The 17627-nt window shown below is 41.8% G+C and overlaps 1 protein-coding gene across 1 annotated transcript in view; it reads right to left on the bottom strand.

The window, feature by feature from the left end:
* LOC146772631 (methanethiol oxidase-like) overlaps positions 1 to 17627 on the bottom strand; it is a 105610-nt gene that overhangs the window by 50647 nt on the left and 37336 nt on the right. The window contains exons 2-5 of the mRNA XM_085638447.1: positions 6916 to 6969; positions 4531 to 4643; positions 3298 to 3483; positions 1803 to 1923 (exon numbers count right to left, since the gene is read on the bottom strand). Coding sequence (XP_085494573.1) covers positions 1803 to 1923; positions 3298 to 3483; positions 4531 to 4643; positions 6916 to 6969 — 474 coding nt within the window. The remainder of the gene's footprint in view (positions 1 to 1802; positions 1924 to 3297; positions 3484 to 4530; positions 4644 to 6915; positions 6970 to 17627) is intronic.

Here is a 17627-nt window from a genome sequence, read left to right as displayed (position 1 = left end):
GATGCCCATCTGGCGCCAAGTCAGAGTGGGGTATCAGAATGGGGGCAGCTCCGCCGGTGGCTGCTGGCATTGGGAAGGTCGAGGTGGTACAACCGGTGCTTGTCCAGATCCATCTGTGGATCCAAGAGGTGCGACTGGCGCAGGAGCTATCGGCTTGGATCCTGTATGGGCCCCTCCTGAACCCGGGAGGCCCAAAAGTGCACAAGTGGGAGTGGGCTGCTCAAATGTGAGGCTCAAAACTCATGAAGTTGAGTGGGGTCGCTCCGGTTACCAGAAGCTCTAGGAAGCGCAAACTCTACTCAGGCGCTGACTCAACCTTGGTGTCAGGCCTTGAATATCTACGCTCACTTATCTTGCTTGCCGGCGTGAAGTTGAAGACCTCTTCAACTTCTTGCTTCTTTATGCGGTGTGATTTCTCAAGTGACCTGCCAACTTCGAGTGCGTCAAACCTTTTGGGCTCCGCAACTGATCCCGGGGCCTTCCTCTCAACCTGAATTGAGACCATTGCGGCATCGTACACCAAACCAGGAGCTTGAGGGACTTCTCCCTCAAGGCCTTCCAGTTCATGGTGCGGCAGTCAATGCAGGTCTTAGCAACGTGGTCACGCTTGAGGCACCAAAGGCAAACAAATGCGGGTGCGTTGCAGATATCAGTCAGTGACATGTGCAGCAGAGCTTGAAGCTGGCCTTCATAGAGGACATTCCTGCTACACCAGGAGAAAACTCTAAAAAAAAAAAAAACGCTTGACAAAATCTCGCAAAAAGATCAGTAAAAAATTTACTAAAAGGGCACCTCTCTCTGGATCTGACCCAATTGGCACCGAAAGAAAAGAACAACGTCAGCGAGTTGGGGTGGAGCCTATATAGGCAACGCACACTCACATACGGCGCAGAGGACACAACACGGAGCCGATCGATGCCACCTCGATGCCACCTCGATGCGCGCAAGGGTACTGCCCATGAGAAAAATTCCAGATCCAGTCTCACGCATGGGGATAATTCTATGGTAACTAATCTGTGGCTAGAAATCTCTATCAGATACAGCCTTGTAGTGCCAAATTAAAACAGTCAGTGTATTGCATCATTAAAAGCAGAGCTACCTTGCTGAGTCACTGTACTGCTGCATTAAAAATAAAGCAAAGCTTGCTGAGAAGCTACTGCAAGTTCCCAAGAAAAATATAGTAATCTTGCTGAAAAGTCACTGTGCTGCTCTATTAAAAATAGAGCAGTATTTCTGAGAAATCACTGTACTGCCAATTAAAAATATAGCTACCTTTCAGAGAAATCACTGTACTGACCGTTTTTCTAAATCAAGTGGGCTTGCTGAGAAGTCACTATTAGCCCATTAAAAATGGAGCAGCAGTGCTGGAAAGTAACTGCTGATCGACTATAAATTACAACTACTTCCTGAGAAGTCCCTGTACTGCCCCTTAAACAATAGAGCAGTTGTGCTGAAAATTACAAGTATGGCTCCTAAGAAAGGAAGGCAATAAGGGCATGTCCCACTTGGTCATTAAACTGCAATGCCACAAGGAATTTGTACTTCAAAATACACCCTATTATAAACAGTATCTATTTTTTGGTAGTGGTTGATGATCAAAGGTCAAGCTCTGAATGCAGTATGGGGTAGCAGGATGTTCTACCCAACAGTGGCCACAAAACCTTGAATAAGACAGATAACAAGGCTATGGGCTTGTGGCTAGCGTGTGTTGGGCTTGTGGCTAGCGTGTGTTGGGTTTGTGGCTGGCGTGTGTTGGGTCTGCATTGGCAGCATTGATGCCAGTAGGAGTTGTTGATCGGTACCTTTGGCATTGCCAGATGGATCTCCCACGGAGCTGATCATGACCTCGCCGCTGCCCAGACAGTGTGTCGAATGTAGGTTTGCCAGGTTGCTCTTGAAGTAGACATCGATAGGTTCGACTGCCTATGGATAAGGATTGCAAAAAGTAATTTTTGATGCAATATTTTCTTGAGTTAAACTATTTTGAGACCATTGCAAAAGTATATGAAACATTTGTTGTGTCTAGAACATTTTGAGTAATTCTGTTTCGAACAAAGAAAAAAAGTCTGTATCATAAATAACTTGATTTAAATCAGCAACGGAAAAGCCAATACGTCTCAAAGGCAAAGCTATTGGCTTTACCAATGCTTGTTGCAAATCACGTGTGAGAATGTGTCAAGACAAGTTTGTGGGTGCAGACCAACCTTGAAATGCATTTTCTGTTAAAAAAAAGAAAACACTACAAGTCGACTGCCAAGACAACCAGATGGGTATTGACATGTATACATAAACATACATGAATTAGCACGCATGTTCCTCGTGACGCCTGTATGTACACAAGTCATGGTGCATGGCACTTAATTCAGAAAGGAAAATTAAAATGGAAAAAAAAGAAAGAAGTGCCCATAAGTTATGATAAAAGAACGCAAGCAACCCTGTAGCACGTTCTAGCTGCTTGTCCCATATATATATTATACATATATATATATATATATATATATATATATATATACACACACACATATATACACATGAATAAGAGGAAGTTGGCTTAAACATTGGGGTGCAGCGAAGTGAGAGCGACAGAGCGCAGGGGATGAATAGGAAAAGATGGGCGGAAAAGGGATAAGTGCAAGTAAACACATGCACTCCCACCGGGTGTTCAAAAGTACATTTTAAAGAGTCCTCTTTAAGTGTGCAGTGGGGCGATGCAACATACCCAATCAGAACTCTGTGAAACTGAAATGCTCTAGGGAGGCACAAAGACAAGAATAGCCACTAAATCAAGAGCAAACAACTGCGCTAGACAACAAAACCATCCATTATGAGCACTGGGCTGATTTAAAGTCCACTTTAAGTCTGTAGGGAACCAATACATCTGTTTAACCGGTCTGTAGCAGAGACCTGAACATGAAGCAAGCCATATTTCCATTATTTATGCTGCCTTCATAATTAGAAAAAGAACAAACCGTTTCTGCCTCAAACCTAGTTTCATAGTTAACATTTTAAAAGTGGAGAACAATGTGGGCCCTGCAAAAATAAAGCAAAATTCAGTCATATTCATAAACTATGGTCCGGAGCAAGCCCAGTGGTCTTCAATCTTAATCATGCAAACAGCAAAGCAGTGTCAAGCACAATCCCTTTCTGTTTTGCACCAGAACGCAGCATAATCTGGCCCTCAGAATGTTGCATTCTGGGGTCTGTTCTCTCATTCCGTGCAGAAGAAATCTTGCAAGATGAGGTTCATGTCCATGGGTTACAAGACAAGAGTGTTTTAACCCCGCGGAGCATACATACCTTGTGCAGTTTGGGAGCCCGTGGATCTGTCCCCACATCCACGATGTAAATCCGCGACGAGATCAAGCTGAGCAAGACCAGGCGGTCCCGCTTCTTGGTGGGGTCACCATAGCAACTGCTGCAGGCATTCCAACCAAGATGGTGGAGTTCATCGAGCATGTTGGGCATTGGCAAGCGGTGGATGATCTGCAGGAGAAAAGACGCGACACTGAACTGGCATGATCTAAGACATGCATGAAAGCACAGTGCAGGACATCATATGATTTTTCCAACATGCCAAAGTCTCAGACAGGCTGACCCAATAAATTCCACAATTTCCATATAGGTAAATCCCCTCATGGGCAGTAGAGTGAAATACTCCTGCAGAGATGAGAGCAGCTGAACGGTTTTTGAGGAAACCGTAATTGAGAAAGTTTATAAATAGAAATGTGCAGAATTCCTTGTTCTGAAGAGAATTATAACAAAAGAAACCTCCAATTTTGTGATGTTGCTGAGTATTGAACTTGGTTTCAACCTAATCCAGTGGCAAAACGTTTGTGATTCAACACAAAGTATGTGTAGCATTCTGAACAAAAAATAGAATATGAAATACTTTGGAAGGAAAATTTATTTTTTGTGTGGAAAACTTGCACTTTTAGCAAACTCAAGGTTTTAACAAGCATAATGGTTATTCTATATTTCTTTTCTTTCAATGCAGTTCATGTTCTAAAAAAGGCATTTGAAAAAAGCTGAAATTGTTACTAAAACATATTTAAAATATTAAGAACGTTAACAGCATTTTGAATTAAAACGTTTGAAACAGCATGTAAAATCCAATATCACTTTGAAGTGAAACAAAAGCATGACCTTGCCACAGAAGTAACATTTTTCAGAAAATTCGAATTCTGGATAATGTTTTGGCAAATACCTACAGTAAGACACACATGCACCATTATTATGACCATTGTTGTGCAGCTACAGATAGTAAGAGGAAGCAAGTTTGATATGCATATCTCTAGTTATTAACCATTTATACACCCTAGAAAAAAAATGTCATTGTCAATACTGTAATCTATTTCAAGCAGTCCTACTAAACATTTCCTCTTTTTCAAGGGAAGTCTCAAATCCTTCTAAGAGGATTTTATATCACTCTATCAACAACCAGTAGAGTTTTGTTTCAGTCTGTATTAGGAGGCAGGTAACCAAACACCAAGAGTTACAAGGAAGCTGCAGAGGAAACCCTTTGCACCATACCTGGCTGTAGGTTGGAGATTTGGGATCCACATCCACTGTGGACAGATAGTCTGGCTTGTTGACGCCAGTGTTGCGGTAGATGCAAGACACATAGATCAAATCCTCCCGGGGAGCTAAAGAAAACAAACAACAAAGACTTAGGTGGAAACACAGGGTTAATACCAAGGTATGCTAGTCAGTATGCAGTCATACAAAGAATCAGTTAAGAGCCACTTAAGTATGACAATGGGCACCGTGGCAAACAAGAAAAAGGTTTGTGAGGAAAATATTCATGGATCCTTTTTTAAGTTTCCACACCAACATTACTGCTTGTGCCGAATGAGATGTTCCAATGATGGCATAAATATGAGGACTTCAAGATTGTTATTTCGTATGGATTTAACAATGCACTATGGGAATTGTATTTTCAACATGCAGTCACGTGATGCAACATTTAAAAAGGCACGCATGAGCGCACTTTGCACTTTGCAAACTTGATTTCCCACCTGTGAGCAAGGCTAATTACGTCCCGAAACGTTAGAAAGGGAAAGCATGCTGTGCCATCTGGATACCGAATAAAGCTTCACCACCAGTAACGAGCCTCAAAGTGTTTCTTTGGTGTTAAAATGGATGGGCTGCTCCGTGCCCATTGTAATTGAGGCTGCCCTGAAGGGTCGGGGGCTCCGGAAGAGGAGAATCGTGTATATATATATATATATATATATATATATATATATATATATATATATATATATATATATAGTGAAATTACAACCACACCAAGCAGTATAAGAGTATACTTCACTCTTGAACTATTTATTTGTGTTACAAGAAAAAAGCATTATATGCATCCTAGCTCGGAAGATTTGAACATAACAAACATTACACATTATTGAATAAAATTAAAACTAAATCGATTACTAATCATTACCATACTGAAGAGCAGGACAATTTCTCACTGCAAGACTTGTCTTATTTTGAGACCCATGTTTGACAGTACTGCGATGACACTGCATTTCCTGAATTTTCAAAATACCTACTTTTTAAAATTATTATTGTTTTTTTTACTAATGATTGATACTATTTGCCTAATCCAACACACTGACAACATCCTGTCAACCTTCAACCTTCATTTGTAATGTGCTCAAAAGGGATACAATGTGTCTCAAATTACTTGGAATTTAAGAATTAAAAATACAATATTACAAATGAGAAAAAACTCTTAAAGGACTGGATGCAAGTAACTACTGCTGCTGTCTTATCGAGAACACCATAGCTACATATCTTACATTAATCAATTAACATTTTTCTAGGTCAGGTTTCAGGGTTAATTGCCCAAAACAAACAGGTGCAGATAAATTATAAAAAATGAGTTACTGTACTTTCAACTGTGTGAGAATGGTTTAGGGAACTGGATGTTTTAGAGGCAAGAGGAAGTTGTGGAATCATCCATGAAAAGACCAAAAATATCTTCCATGTAGGTGACCAATGTAGCTGGGAGAAAATTTTGCAATGTATTTATAATCATGTTGAACATCTAAAAGAGCCTTATTCACCCTCTTGCAAATTAGTAGAGGTTTTCCACTAGATATGAATTTGAGAATCTCAAATTATTTATTTTTCTTCAGCAAATTAATACATTTCCATGGGGTCATTATCTTTTTTTAAATCAATTAGATTTTTAGGCAATTGATTTGTGTGCTTAACAAAGAGATTTGTCTTTGTAACAATAAGAAATTTTTCTTCAACAATCAGATTTCTCTGTGCAACTAATAGATTTACTTTGTAGAAAATAGGATATATTTTGTAAAATTTACTATTTATATTGAATCCATTTTTGTTATTTTTTTCACAATAAATGTTGTGGCCAAACGGGATGCAAAGCAAAAACTGTTGTGAGGCAAAATACGGAGTAACATTTCACTTTCAATTTAAATTGCCCAGCTCACATAATTAGAAAATAATAGGCTTTACTTAACCGGACAACTGATTTAACCTGGTTTCAATTTTTTTAGGTGTTTTGTTAAGTGCGAGTTATAATACTGCAGCAATGTTGAACTCCTATTACACAGTTATCAGAGTATAGTAAACAATATGGAGTCAACATAGGGTCATTAAGTCTAGAAGGATAAGGTGCAGACTATCTAGGTATAGTCAATGCTATATTGAGGCGGATTCATCACGGCCCTTATTGAAGAGATCAGTTTTAAGAAAGTCTCTCGATTCAGACAAAGTTAGATTCTACTCAGAATTGAGGTACAGGCCATTATACAGTTTGTGGTCCATAGGCAAGTTTGAATTTTTATTTGTGTATACACTCCTTTGTTCACAGTATTGAATGTGCGAAACATAATTCTGTACAGAAAAGACATCATTCAAAGTACAAATAATAACTTATCTCACTACCTTTCAGGGCATCCAGGGGAGTCTTGTAACCAGGACCACATGCTCCGCACTTGGCTTATGAAGGAAGAAAATAAAAGCAAAGTTAACTTTTGCGCTACATATTAAGCAGCACAACTTGGAACGTCAATATAAAATCTAGCACATCCTATAATGTTGGTTACTGCTGTTTTAATGTTTTTAATGATATTGTAATGTGTGACCAAATATTATGCTTACGTTCCTATAGACAAACACATTGGATGCCACAAAGAGAACGGTGACAATTTAACAAAGAAGACCCAAGTACTCCAATTTGTTCATCAACCTGGTTCCCATTTACAAAATAGGGCAAGAGCTATTTGAAATCCATTGCTTCATTCCATGTTGTACATCTCCAATCAGGTTTATGATTTAGCTGATAAAAATGCTGCCATCAAGATATGCCCACACTTAGAAAGTCACATTTCTGAGTTTCCTGACTCTGCATTTTATTACAAGAGTGTTGCTCATATAAGTACCAAAGAGTCGAGCAACAATACAATTTGTAATGCGCCAAGATACAGTTCAATTCCTAATGTGTACTAAATTAACTACCAAAATGTTTGAATATTTTATGAATTGTTCATTTTTATGCAGGTGGAATACCTCCCCTCATGTGGACAATCAATGTAATATAGAAACACTACAATTTGTGACCACTAACCATTCACAAAAAGTATCATGGTTGGTGTAAGACCATCTGTTCCCACAACAGCGTAATAATAGGTAGGAAACAAAGGAGTTGAGAGTCAGCTTTTGAAGGTGTTGTACACCTAAATGTTTGTGAATGCTTACAAAGGAGAAAGGTTCTGTAAAGATTACTACATGTAGCAGGATCTGATCAGATCCCAACAATCCATTAGTGTGATATCAAACCAAGAAATGGATGAATTAAGATTGTTTTGTGGCCCATTTAGCTTCAAATCCCAAATATGTGATATCCTCAGTAGGGGGGAAGAACTAGAGGCCTCGAGTAGAAGTAATAAAATGGACATTGAAGGGGCCATCCCCTGACTAATGTCACAATAGGTCTGAAAAGCCAAGCAGGCACTATCACGCAAAGGAACAGTCTGTAACGCCTATTGTTGGTGATTGCTAGCGTGAATGGGGGGCTGGGAAAAGAGAACTTGTTGTCTCTAATCTGTGTGGCCGCTTTAATAACCTTGTGAAATGGTCACACAGCTTCCCTCTCCACTTCTCCTACCTCATTACGTCTCCATGTACCCCCTCCTCTCCCTCTGCCCTCTGCATGTATGTGTATACGCAAAAATATTATATACTAGTTATTCCTTCTTAAACGTATATAGTGCCAGTACACTGAAAATAAATGTGTCTCAATAACACATTATTTGGAGCAACTGTGCTAATAAATTTGCATTCACACCTTTCGCATTACAGTGTAAAGTTCAAATTTAAATAAGATGAGAAACCTACTTTTTTCACTTAACATATTGCATGTAATGTGTTATTTATTTATTACCATTGTCGAAGGAGGGGCGTCATGGATTCACTTGAGGTATCGCCTATTGTGAGTTTTGGCACTTCTCCACGCTCAACATTGGTAAATATCAAACTCTGCACATCCGTCTATATACTATTAATGCCATGGAAGTTAAAATAAATGTGGCCCAATACATATTATTTGTTATTTGAAGCGACTGTGTTAATAAATACACATTCACAGGGCGTGGTCTGGCCAAGACACAAGATGGCTGCTTGATTCCGGAGCTCTGCGCTGCGGGGAGCCCCGGACGGCAATATGCAGCCCTTCGAGTCATGAATGGTGACTCATTGACAGAGAAAACATAGTCAGAATAGCTGGGCTTACCGGTGTGAAATTTGCGGAGCTATGTGATTACTCCTTCATCTGTTATGAGGGTGTTTTTAGGTCTCGCCTGATTCAGCGCATGCGCTGATCTGGCCGAGACTCTTTGTATGCAGGTTTTCCAAGTGCTGCCTGTGGCCTAAAGTAGGGGTGGGCGGAATTTGCGAAATTCCCTTTCGCAAATTATCGCGAAAATGTTAAAAATCTCCGCAAACACGCGGAAATATCGCGAAGATGCGGAAGTTTTTTCCCGCCCGTTCGCGGTATTTTCTGCGTGGTCGCGGCTCGCCAACTTACCCATGCGGTTGCTCGCGGGCACGGCCATCTTGTTTTCTCTTGTCTCGCGGTGCATGATCGCGAGAATAAAAACGAGATCGCGCGACGCATGACGTTACTGCGGGCGCAAACTGTCGCGAGACAGCGCAAATGGCTACCAACAATCCAACATCTCGTGGAGAACGCGACCGGATCGGGAAAACTTGTCGGCGAACGCGGGGATTCAGGTAAGGCGATCGCGCGCACGCGAGAATGTATTATTTTACAGCGTGAGCAAGAAACAAAATTATCACTAAGCTGCGGAATGCGGAAATTGACATTTTCGCGCTTTCCGCGGAAATCGAAAATGCCAAATTATCGCAATTTCCGCGAACGTAATGGAATTTTGGCCCAGGCCTAGCCTAAAGCCTGCGTGCACATGAGCGTGCACGCACGCAGCCGCCATGTGTACCTCCGCCGTGCTTGATCGCGTCGCAGGCCGTGTCATTTTCACGGCCGCGCGGCCAATCCTTTTTGTTTTTCCTTCCACCCAGCTCCATTTCTTGTTCTCCCCATGTTACTTTCTCCATAGTGACTTTCATCCCTTTGTCCCCCATTTTTTTTTCCCACCACGCGGCCGTGTCATTTTCACGGCCGCGCTGCCAATCCTTTTTGGTTTTCCTTCCACCCAGCTCCATTTCTTGTTCTCCCCATGTTACTTTCTCCATAGTGACTTTCATCCCTTTGTCCCCTATTTTTTTTTCCCCACTAGCCTTCACGTTTCGCCACCCCTCCACTGGACCCACCTGTTTTCTTTCTTCATTCCCAGGCCCATTGTCTTTCGCTGACTTCCTCATCCAACCCTTCCTTCCTCTTGTCCGTCTTTTACCCCTTGGCCTGTCTGTCTCCTGTACCCCCAGTCTCCCTGTCTTTCTCTCTTCCCAGTATGTTCTATGATGTCTTTCTCTTCTACGCAAAGCCCCTGTCTGTGTGTGTGTGTGTGTGTGTGTGTGTCTCTCTCTCTCCTTCCCTCATGTCATCTTGTGTTATCCCCACCAACCAAGAGCCTCTTGTTTCTTTACCCCCCCAGGCCCATTTGTCTTTTTTCTTTCCTGTCCCCCCTGCCCTTGTTTCTTATCTCTCTTCCTCCCCCGCCGCTACCCCATCTCCTCTGACTCTTTCTCACCTTCCAGGCCTTCTTGTCATTTTCTCACCCTAACCCTGCTCTCTTCTCCTTCCAACGGGGGCCCTCTCCCTTCCTACAGGACACCCCTTGTCTGTCACCCTGGGGTCTCTTCCTCGAACCCTCGCCTCTCTCCCTGCCAAACCCCTTTTCCATTTCTATCCACAGCTCTATAGTCTTTCTCCCCCTTACATGCCCTATCCTACAGCATCTTTCACTCGAATCTCTTCCCCCAACCCCTCCTTTCCATCTTAGCTGTATGTCCCTTGAGGGCCCCCTTGTCGCTTTCTCTCCTCAGAGCCACCTTGTTGCTTTCTCTGCTCCAGGCCCCCTTGTCTCTTTCACACCTATTCCCCCCCCCCTCTGTTTTTCTCTTGCCCCCACCCCCATATCCTTCTCTTCCACTCCTTTCGCCCCTTTCTCTCCCCTCAGATCTCCTTTGCCTCCCCCCCCCCTCGTGTGCACCTTCTCTGTTTTTTAACCTCCTTAGTCCTGGCCTCATTCTCTCCCTCCTTAGCCCCCTTGACTTTCTCTCGTCTCAGCCCAGTGGGAATCTATGTTATTTTCCATCCACCACCTTGTCTATTTCCTCTTGGCCCCCATTCCTCAGTCTCTTGTTCACCCTCCCCGGCCCCCTCTTTCTCGGTCTCTTGCCCAGTCCCCACTCTTCTCACTTCCTTAGTTTTCTTTTGGACTTCCGGAGCCTTTAAGGCAACAAGGATCTGCTGGCATGAGCCGCAGGGGGCTACAGGTGGCTCGAAACGGGGAGGGCACATGACAGTCCCCAGAAAGGGCAAGCAGGCAAACGTGACACAAAGATGGCGCTTAACTACCTCACTAACGCCTCAGGCACACAGTAAACATGCATGGGTGCAGGCGGAGCTGTGGGGCTGCTGGGATTTCTAAAGAGCCATAGCTTCCACTGACGCAGCAGGTGCAGTGGCACTGGGTACAAGAGGGCCAGGGGGCAAGTATAACCCTCTTTATTGCTATATTTTATCATTCAAACAGCAGCCAATTGGCCAAATTCCTTCCTTGCCATCCGACCTGTGAATCTCAGGCTGTGCTACTGCCTCTCTGAGGCCCTGGCCCTGGGTGCAGTCAAGTCTTCCGCTTCCGGCATTTCCTTGAGATGCATTCTTGGGTGAATAAATCTCACTGTCAGTGCAAGCAATAGGTGCACTCCCATGAGATAATAAATATCCTTTTATTGGACACTATAATTTAATGGACACTATAATTTGCGTGCACGTGCTTTAAACAGGCATCACTGTTGCCCAACTAAGAAGTACTGGTTTCATCGTCCTCGAAAGGAAATATTGGGGGGGAGCTCCAAGGAGCTCAAACCAGTGGCAACGAGGCTTCGCGCATATTTCTAGAGTGGCTGCCAGGTCCATGGAGCACACCACGCACACACCCAATTGGCATTGTGGTGGCACGCAGGGCTTTCGGTGGAATGAAAATACTTGGGGGGGCTGGGCTGTCTTTCAAAGGGGCTTGGTCGATATAATTAAGGGCGTGGCTTAAAACATTTATGCTAAAAATCTGTGCTCGGCATAATGTGCCACCGACTGGTAATTTGCTGCTTCTGTTATTGCCTCCACATATATAATACAACAAGTAACATTACACCCACAACAAGCCATAACTATTGGCTTTGTCAAAGGCTGTTAGTTGGATAGGATAAATATACTACATGCATACATAGAACCATGGCTTCGTTGTATATAATATTAAAAATGCTTTAGTTCATGCGCGAGAGGTTGTGGCTTAATGGCTAGAGCTGCCCACTTTGGAGCTGAGGAAGCAGGTTTGAGTCTCAGCATCGGCTCAACATCCTGTGCTTCTGGGCAAATCAATTAATCGCCCGTGCCTACCGAAAAAACAAATGAATATGTCTCTGTTGATGCTCAGGTAAAGAAAGCACTTCGAGTTTTGCAATATATAACTGCAAAATAATAAAAGTTACATCAAAAACAGTGCACTGCTGCAGAGTTCAGATTTTATTCCATCCTGAGAGCGAGGACAAAAATGGGGAACCCCATAGGGACCCGTCTCGGCACCTGCTTTTAAGAATTGCCGGTGCTGGGCACCGGCCGGACCCAGCCCACTTAAAGCTCTGGGGCACGTTGCCAACTCTGTGTTTTTTAGCCTGAGGCAACTGTACATTACTGAATAGGACGCAAGGGTGGGCGCTGGCGATAAGAACTGCTTATTGCCACGGAGGCGACCTGTCGTCACCTCCAACTAAACTTATTGTTGGACTTATGTGCCCCTGACTGACGAATCTAAATGGAATAGGCAGGAAGCAATACAGTTTCCAGAGCAGGGGTGAACCACATTCTGCGATGGGGGTGGAGGGGGCATTTTGTATTACGCCTCTGCCCTAAATATCAGAAATATGCTTGTGGTGGGCACAAAAACCATGCAAGGGGCTTACGTGTGTGATTTAAATGTGCGTGGACGCTGCGACCCGCAGAACTCACACGGAACGCGGCAGAATACGCATCCCGCTATCGTGGCCTAAACACAGACAGGGTGTGGCCATCCCGCCCTGTTGACAATCACAATCGCAAATTTTACGTGTTCATTTATACGGCTTACACTTTGGCACACTTGTGCCCCGGCCACTTTCTTCAAAGGCGGTGTCTGTGACGCAGCCTTGGGGGAAATAAAAGGCACAATCTGAAAGCAGGTGTCTGGAAATGTGTAACTTTATTCAGGGCCCGGCGAGCAGAGCGCAGTGTCGGCTCTGGCAGCTACAAAGGGGAGATTTACAGAAACATCACGGTATTAAAGAAACGTCACTGTATCCAACCAGGAGTGTTGAATGTGTACCAGCGGTTGTGGTGGTGGGACTGGCATTCATTTTTTGGGGTTATGAGATTCTGCAGCTGCAATGTTATCCGCATAGTTATGGGTTTTGTGCATTTGCCACATAATCCACAATCTACTGAATAATGATAGATTTGTATAAACATTGTTGTAGTTCAAATGGATCAAAATTTACTAAAACAAAAATGCACCACACAGGAATGCTCATTTACACAACTTTTGCAAAGGTTAACTGGTCAACTTTCAGTTGTCAATTGCTGTATCCAGGTGCTAAACTGGTACTAATGAGATTACACTTTTGACCACACAGTTGTAATGTATTAATAGTTTTATAATACTACCACATAAGTTTCATTCTTCTGCACAATTTGCATTTTCCTGCAGGATAATTTGGTCAATCCTGTCTCATAATTTTGTACAGTCATGCCGCCTAATTCCAGTGGCCATAACAGCGCTAAAAACAAGCATTGGCATAGCCAATAGGTCTCGCCTTTGGGGCCTTATAAGTGTTTAACCATGCAACAGTTGATGTTGTTGCACCAAGGATATTGTGCTGCATAATTAAATACTTATAAGGTCCCAAATGCGAGACCTATTGGCTATGCCAATGCTTGTTGTTCTCTGCTGCGGCGCTCCGACTCTGACAGAACACAGCAGTCTGACTTCGCACCTCTTCTGAATGTGGTGAGTGGCTTCCGTATTCCACAGACGCCTGAGGAGACTTCAATGCGAACATAAACGTCTCTCTTTGGAAAGTTTAATAGCCCTTCACTTCTCTCTCTGCCGCCCAGTACATCCGGTGTCACAAAGGTCAGTTGCCAGATGCTACGCATTCATGCGGACAGGATAAAGGTGACTGAACTAGCGCCTCCTTGAATAATGGCGTGCGGCCCCTGAATCTTAATGACACTTCACTTCAATTCTAATAAGGTTGGCTCTTTTCAACAAGGTTTATTAACTCTGCAGTGAACTTTATTCTCTCTCTGGAATACCTTTTTTTCTCGTGCAATTCTTGACAAAGTGACAAAGTATCTTATGCACCTCTCCCCTGAGTCGTTTTGTCAGTCTTTTAATGCATTACTAATACTGTGAAGCAAAAATAAATAGTTCCACATACATTTGTCTGCTTCCCTGTGTATCTAGTGACACAAGGACTTGTTGTCAGCTATGACACTTCAATGCTGACAAAAAACATCTGACTACAGTCGCACCTCCTTGAATTCTGACGCGCAGCCCTTGAACCTTAAAAGTTGCCTGAGGACATTTAACTGCTAAGGAAAATGTTCTTCTTCAGTAAATATTATCAACTCTGTAATAAGTTAAACAAACATTTTTTTCTCTGAGAATACCTTTTCATCTCATGTAACTATTGGCACAGTGAAAACACTTGTGTCTGAAATAGTGTTTATTGGACTCTGTCTGCTGCCCTATGTATCTGATGAAGTAACTTTCCTATAACTGCCCTATATTTTTGGTGTAACGGTACCAGATAATTAACAACTACGCTATTCAATGCCACACAATTTCTAGCACAGATACATTTGCTGATCTAATACTTTATTTTACATCATCTTGATCTGTCTGAGATTAAACTGACTATAGATAGGACGTGCTCCTACTGTACGTCAGCAACGTGTGAAACACAAAGAATTCTACTTTCGCCTATTCTCACTACATTTTTGTGGAGCCAAAGACTGATTTTTTGTAGGCATTTGTCTACCAGTCATAATATTCTCCACAGGAGCATCTGGGAATGTCCTCCAGCAACTAGTAAAACCAGAAAACAACTCTCATACTCTGAAATCCTAAATCAGGGCCGTTCTACTTCAGATGCCAATATCCCGGCCCGAAAATCATCCAAGCCTTTGATGTTAACCGCGCCAGACCGCAATATGGAAAAGATATTACTGGAAATTACTGCGGTTGGACGGCGCTTAGAGAGAATGGACACGTCCATATCTGCCCTTACTACGGAGACCAAATCGATTTGTGCAGATATTGCTGGATTTCAGAGTAAACTTGATAGACTTAATGAACAAGTAACTGCTGTTGAGAGCCGCATTAATAATTTACCAGACAGAGATCAAGAACTCCTCTTCCTCAGAAGTAAAATGATAGATTTGGAAGATAGAAATCGCCTTGACAATGTACGTTTCTTTGGATTTCCAGAAGGAATGGAAGGATCAGATGCCAAATCTTTTCTTACAACGACCCTCCCAAAAATTACAGGACTTACTTTTGATCCACCGTTAGAAATGCAGAGAGCACATCGTATTGTGCCTTTCAAAAGTGGGAAAAACTTACATCCGCGTACACTTATTGTCTGTTTCCTAAGACATGAACAAGCTCGTCAATTAATTACTGCGGCCCGTAGACATGGTCTATATCAATTCAAAGGTCATCAGATTCGAATGACAGTGGATTTTTCAAAAGAAACAAATGAGCGCCGTAAAGCCTTTCTTTCTCTCAGACCCTACTTACGTCAATTGGATATCAAATATGGCCTCTTTGAACCAGCACGTCTACGGATTACTAAAGATAGCATATCCAAAGACTTCTTTAACCCAGAAGATCTCCGTCTCTTTTTAGACACTCTACTCCCTCAAAATATGGAATGCAACGCGCTTATGCCTGAACTTCAATCTCCATTTTCTTCCCGGCTATCCAAGAAATCTTCTGATGAATCTCAACACAACCCAAATCAATCTCAAAGCAGAGGAAGAAAACCACATCAACACTTACCTACATACCTACAGTAGCTGCTCTTACGCAAGAAAGAGACAGAGACAAATCACGCTCTCCCTTAAAATCTCTCCCATTATCTGAAGAAGATGTTCCTTTAACCCTGACTTATTATTTATTTCAATTGTCATTGGAGAACTGTCAGAAGTCATTTACTTCAACATATATTGAAATTACATCCGGATGAATATCTGAAATTAGAGAAAAGTCAGAAGTCATTCACTTCACTATGCTACGATCTGATAAGTATCCTGAATTTTATTTATTTAGTAACGCATTATCTAAGGTGTTATGTTCATTTTACATCATATTACATGGTGTTTGGTTATATTATAATATATTATGCTATATTATATTATATTATATTCCTTCCCTGAAATCCTTTATCCCCTCTGGTATATACATATGATAGAGTTAAACTATTTTAAAGTGTTATAATATAAATGTTATGAATTTTACAATTTTATGATCGTTAGCAATTAAAACATTTAAATTTTTAAATGAATATATATACAATTAAAACTCTCAAATAACAGATTCTCTTCTTTTCTCTATAAAACTACATTGACATACATGATTTGGTAGTTTATTATTTAGTATTAATTCCTCTTCTCGTCACATCTCTCCGTTTTCTTTTTCCTATTTATCAATTTTACATTTCACTATCTACTATACTATCTTGATGTATTACCATTTATTTAATCAAAATGTGAACACATTTAACTGTATTAGTATATAATTATTTAATTTACTTATCATATTATTTAAACATGATTATATCTATAGTTAACATTCAACATTATTATATTATGCAAAGTCCCATATGTTTGATGTTATGTATTCCTCTTTCTATTCTCCCTCTCCTTTTTACTTCTTCCTCCCAATTCTCATTATCTGTGCTATACTATATTCTATTCTTTTTCTTAAATCCTATAACCCCACACTTCCTCTTAGCATATGTACATAGAGTTTAATTATTTTATGGAATTATTTTATAGTGCTATAATGTGAATGTTATGAATTCTTATTAAAAATAAGAACTAAGAATTAGTATATTTAAGCTAAACTTTAAGGTAGCATAGACCTTTCTCATTATTTTATAAAACCCCACTGAAGTTTACAAACTTGATGTCCAGTTTCATCTCTTTTCTCTCTCTACATTCCTTTTCTTCTTTTTCTAATTGCTAACTTTTCATTGTACTACTCATTTTTAGGTCTCGCCTAGGCAGCGCGCATGCGTTGCTCTAGGAGGGCCTTTAGCCATTGGTCTGCTCCCTTTCCCTATACTCGTGCTTGTGCTGACATCCACCTTGCGGGAGCGAGCAGCGGCGCGTGTGGTAATTGACAACATATGTCTCTCCTGCTGCCGCTGCTCGCTCCCGCAAGGCAGATGGCAGCACAAGCCCGAGTGCTTGCCCCTCACGCTTGTTTCTAGCCGGCTCGGGCATTTGGAAACAGCGGCGCGCACAGGGTCCATTTGTTTTTTAAAATACTTGTTTTGTTAATGTGCGTCCCTGTACCATGCCGTGCTTTCGCTTTGATAAAGGCGGCAGGCACCTTTTAAGCACACCTCATTTTTCACCCAGTGTCCTGCTGCACTTAGAACACTGCATTTTTGCGCTATGCTGCTCTTTCAGTTTAATAAAGGGGGTATGCGCCTTTTATGCGCACCGCATATTTTTTTACTCGTGCCAGGGTGCTGCAAAGTAATAACGAAAAGATAACTGCCGTGAAAAATCAGGGGACTATACAAAGATTTATAATTACAAAGTTAGAAGTTTATTAACTGCAGGAATCGCTGCACACATAGCGTCCACACTAGCCGAGTACAGTCAGATACACCGAAACGTAGGT

This window comes from Triturus cristatus, chromosome 12, assembly GCF_964204655.1.
Source record: "Triturus cristatus chromosome 12, aTriCri1.1, whole genome shotgun sequence".
NCBI classification, from domain to species: domain Eukaryota; kingdom Metazoa; phylum Chordata; class Amphibia; order Caudata; family Salamandridae; genus Triturus; species Triturus cristatus.
Note: the sequence above shows the minus strand (reverse complement) of the source record. Positions and strands in the feature narration are given on the sequence as shown.